Genomic DNA, 4,519 nt, shown 5'->3' with positions numbered 1-4,519 from the left:
TACTGAACCATGTGATAGTTCTGTAGGAAGCCTGGTCACATGGTTGCATCACAGAGCAACATTGTGATGACACAGTTACTTACAGGAATAAGGCAGGTGTTTCCCAAATCCCATAGGTGTACTCCTTTTTAAATACGATTGTCAACCTCGCCCTTTTTATTTTGATTATCATCGTCTTGTCACCCTGATCAATGGACCAAACGAAATAGTAAATGTGGGTTAGGGGTTGTGGGGTTGTACCTGCTAGTCCCATTCCTGACCTCCATTAGTTGATTCTGCTCTTCTGTGCAGAGTCAATGTGTCTACCACTTGCATATGCAAAGACCTCATGAAGAAGAGATGGACCCACTCATGCAGATCGGCATCAGGACCAGCGGTCAAAATGTTGTATCTCTCACATGCCTGCCCCTTGTCTTGGCCAACTTAACAGGGCTTATATTTCCTTTACAGCACCTTGAGGGGACTGTGGCCTTCCAGATACTGTTGGCCAAAAGCTCCCATCACTCCAATCATTGTCTCCGCCGGCTGGGACTGATGGAGTTCCAACAACATTTGGGAGTGCTACTGGTTCCCTAGCCCTGTTTCAGAAGGCAATACTGGGATGGAACATTTGTAAAAAACCTGCTCTGGAGAATGTGAGCTGCTGGGAAATGGAGGCTCTTTATCTTCCCTTCCCATTCACACCACGCCTCCTTTGAGCGGCAGGCAGGCAGGCAGGCGAGGCCATTGTTAAGGAAAAAGGGCAGCAGGGCTGTTTCTTGAGGCTCTGGTGGCCTCTCTGGTGTGGAGTGCCTCCCATCAGCTCCGACTGTTAGGCCAAATTAATAATAAAGTAGGTGCTCTTGCTTTTTGTAGTTTTACAAAGTAGCAATCTAGTATTGAGGGGGGGGGGGAGAAAAAAGCTTTTCCTGACATGGAGATGTCTCGTGGGGGAAAGTGTAACCTGCTAAATTTCCATGCCACCTCTACTTTTTTTAATAGGACGAGGGGGATGGAGCAGGTGAGGCAAGTTTATGAAAGGTGAGTTCTCAAGAATGAAACGGAGGAAAGTGATTGGCTGTTGGGAACAGAAGCAGGCTGGGATTGATTCCGTTCCATCTATAAATACTTCGGACAGGAGTCACACAAGTCAGTCTCATCAGAGGCTCCATGCAGTGAGTAACAGAGTCCCAAAGAAGGGCAGCAACCCCACAAGAAGTGACAATGACTGAGGTTATGACGCCTGTAGGAACACAGGCCTCAGTTCCTAGGAGAAAAAGGCCAGGCCGAGGCAAGAGAGGAGAAACTCGTTTCCCCGAAAAGTCGTCAATAATTACGAGGTCAATGCAAAGGAGGAGAAGCTTGAATCCTGGTAAGACCATCAAGCCCCTCCCTAATATCTCAGGGCTAGTTGTCCAAGCGATTGCCGCAAGTGCGTCGAACGGCCTCACCCTCACAGAGCTGAAAGAAGTGCTCAGCGCCAAAGGCTACAATGTGAGGAGGCAAAGCCCCAGAACTCAGAGGAAAATGCACGCCTTGGTGTTGAAAGGTGCTGTGGTGCGCATGACTCACAGCGATGGCTCAAAGTTTTTCGTCATCAGGAAGCACCAGAGCAAGGCCAGCAAAATATTTGAAAACCCCAAAAGGACTGCCGGGGCGAGGAAAGTCCGAGTTGGGCGAAGGCATGGCGCACGCACTGGCGCAAAAACGAAAGGAGAAGCGGAGCAAGCCAAGAGCTCTGCGGATAAGATGGGAGAGGCTCACCAGAAACTCCGAATCTCCAACAGGAGGAGACGATGCCCCAGGAAAAATGGCTCTGCCCGGAGGTCGCAGAGGCTTGCCGAAAAAGCTGCTTCTGGCACGTCTGACAACTCGGATAGCAAAGCCGAAGATCAGCGCTGTTCCAGCAGGAGTGCTGCATCTGCTTTGAAGACCACCAGGAACCTCGGGAGCAGGCCTGCCTCTGCGGAGAAATCGAAAAGGGCTAGCAGCAAAAGCACTTTGGAAAGGTCAAGGTCTTCTAAGAGCAACAGCACAGCCTCTCCGAAAGGTGTGGGGAAGCCCTACAGCAAGGAAACACCCAGTGCAAAGAAAACAAGGTTCTGCAGGAGCAGAGATGTTTCCTCTGCCAAAGAACAAGGCCCCAAGGGGAAAGCTGCTTTTCCCCCACGAAGGCCCAAGCGCAGAGCTGGACGAAGGAGATAGCAGTACCAAAGCCCAAGGCAGGAAAGGCCTTAGAAAGGTTGCATTTTGCTAATATAGATGTGTGTCTTTTTTTCAGAACTATGTAAAATTCAATAAAGATAACTAATAAGCCCAAACAAGCAGCCTGCAAGAACGGTTTTACTGTCTTATGAGCCAGAGTATTTTATCTATTCATAGGTATTCACAACTATTCATAGGCAGCCAGAGTATTTTATCTGTTCATAGGTTTCGATTCAAAGCCATGGGCACTTCCAAAGAGCCCCCCAGATCAGGCCAAAGGTCCATATATAGTCCAGCTCCCTGTTCTCACTGCAGCCCCACAGATGCCTGCAGACCCTCCAAGTGTCCCTATTTCCCAGGGACAGTCCTGGATTTACAGAAGCCATCCTGGTTTCTGATTTGATCCCAGAATGTCCCGCTTTTCCTTAGGACGTCCCTATTTTCGCCTGATAAATATTGGAGGGCATGGAAGAACATTCCTATTTTCATCGGAGAAATGTTGGACGGTATGGAGCTAAGTGACCCCCGAGCCAAGGAGATAAGTAACTATACAACCTTTAGAAGACATCTGAAGGAGGCACTGTGTAGGATAGGTTTTTTTAAAAAAAAAGTTTATTGTTTTATTCTGTTTTTATATATGTTAGAAGCTGCCCAGAGCTTCTGGAGCAACAGTCAGATGGGCAGGAAGAATATAATAATAATAATAACAATAACAATAACAATAATAATAATAATAATAATAATAATAATAATAATAATAATAGAGAGGGTGTCCCTATTTTCATCAGAGAAATGTTGGAGGGTATGAAAATATCCCTCATTCTCCCCCGTCCTCACTCTCCACTGCACAGACCAGGCCCGTGCAAACCCCTTCCTTTCACACTTCCGGCTCCACCCCCCCAAAAAAAGACAACTACGTTTTTCTAGGGGCAGGTGACAGCCCTAGGGTTAACCACCACCATTTTGCAGTCCTATCTCCCCTCCTCCTCCTCTTTCAGAAGTGGCAGCCATTTTGTGCTATGCCACATGCTCCACAGCAGCCATTTTGTGGCTGCCGCCCGTTGCGCTCTCCTGACATTCCAAATGGGCACACTGGCCCTAAAAGCTTGGTGGTCTCTGGGTTGCCATTTAGGTACCATCTATCAGTACTCAGTATCCGTTGCTTTTATTATTGCAAGGAATGCCCCTCTGCCCCCCTCCCCACTGTTAAACATGCCTCAGGTTTAACAATGGTAGCTGCTTGCGGAAAGGAAACGGAGGGAACACATCCACTCAGATTGCTTATTTTAAAACAATGAGTTATAACGGTGTTTAAGGGTTCCTGAGTTTCAGGGATTTGCTGCGAACCCTTCCAACACATCCTTCTTGCCCTGTGTATTGGAGGTGCCAGCAAATTTCTTGACTGGTTGCAATAGCACAGGTAACTTCTAAGTGAGCACGGTGAAATGAGGGAACTGTCAGAAGGCCATCGACGCTAGACCTCAGTGTCCGGGCTGAATGATGGGGGTGGAGACACTCCTTCAGGTATACAATAGCTGAATATATCATTTTTTAATTTCTAGGGGTTTTGTTTTTTTAATCGTATATGTGCATGGTTATTTGTAATCTGCTTTGTTTTTTTTTTAATGAAAAGCAGTACACAGTGCAAATGACTTTATAAATAAATATATGAGCACAGACTTGATAGTTCTCACTGAGAATAATATGCCCTTTTTTCCTTATTGGAGAAATCAGAATCTTGTTCCTTATTGGTTTACAGGCCTTGACCAAACAGATTTAGGCAGGCTTATTCCCTCCCTGCCCCACTTTAAAGTCTATGAATGAGGCACTTTAACGCCATAACATTCACACAGTGCTTTTGCTGTAGAGCAGGATGGAAAGCAGAATTGTGTCTGCTTGTGGCACGACTAAGGGGGAAAGGAGAGTCAAGACAAGGACTCAGTCCACAAGGGCAAGGTTGCAGTTTCCAGTGGTTAGAGTACACAGGCTGCTTCAGAAAGGGAAGCAAGCAAAGCAAATTGAAGCTGGAGCCCCTGTCTATCTGGCTGTAGTCCTGGAATATCTCAGTGCTGAAATCCTGGAGCTGGCTGGCTAAAAGCAGTGAATTATCCTACACCGCATCCACCTTGTTGTGCAGAATGATGAGGAGCTGCAGAAACTGGTAGAAGGAGTTGCCATTGTGCAGGGTGATGTTCAAGCTTTGCTACCATCAACAAAACTGAAAAGATGATGAACGCAAGCAGTGGTGAAGCTGCTGGATCTTCCAGTGCGACAGTAAAATCCGGTTGTGTCCCTGTCAAAGGACAATGAAGACATTTCTCTGCACGGTGTCAGA

The 4,519-nt window shown here is 47.0% G+C and overlaps 1 protein-coding gene across 4 annotated transcripts; it reads left to right on the top strand.

Moving 5' to 3' along the window:
- LOC309525109 (uncharacterized protein) lies at positions 1–2,303 on the top strand. Of its 4 annotated transcripts, none has more exons than XM_082210507.1 (2): positions 1–92; positions 982–2,303. In XM_082210507.1, the coding sequence occupies exon 2, from the start codon at positions 1,204–1,206 to the stop codon at positions 2,182–2,184; it is 981 nt and encodes a 326-aa protein (XP_082066633.1). In that variant the 5' UTR covers positions 1–92; positions 982–1,203; the 3' UTR covers positions 2,185–2,303. The 4 variants fall into 4 exon arrangements, with proteins under 4 accessions (XP_082066633.1, XP_082066632.1, XP_082066635.1 ...); XM_082210506.1 differs by having other exon boundaries at positions 83–214; XM_082210509.1 differs by lacking the exon at positions 1–92 and adding an exon at positions 110–208.
- The last annotated feature ends 2,216 nt before the right edge of the window (positions 2,304–4,519 follow it).

Source organism: Podarcis vaucheri (genome assembly GCF_965113315.1).
Source record: "Podarcis vaucheri genome assembly, chromosome: 2".
In the NCBI taxonomy this organism is placed as follows: domain Eukaryota; kingdom Metazoa; phylum Chordata; class Lepidosauria; order Squamata; family Lacertidae; genus Podarcis; species Podarcis vaucheri.
The sequence above is the reverse complement of the archived record's forward strand: the minus strand, read 5'-3'. Positions and strand labels throughout refer to the sequence as shown.

Bases quoted from the DNA above. Each gene is read 5' to 3' on its own strand.
- LOC309525109 (XM_082210507.1), top strand. From the start codon at position 1,204: ATGACTGAGGTTATGACGCCTGTAGGAACACAGGCCTCAGTTCCTAGG.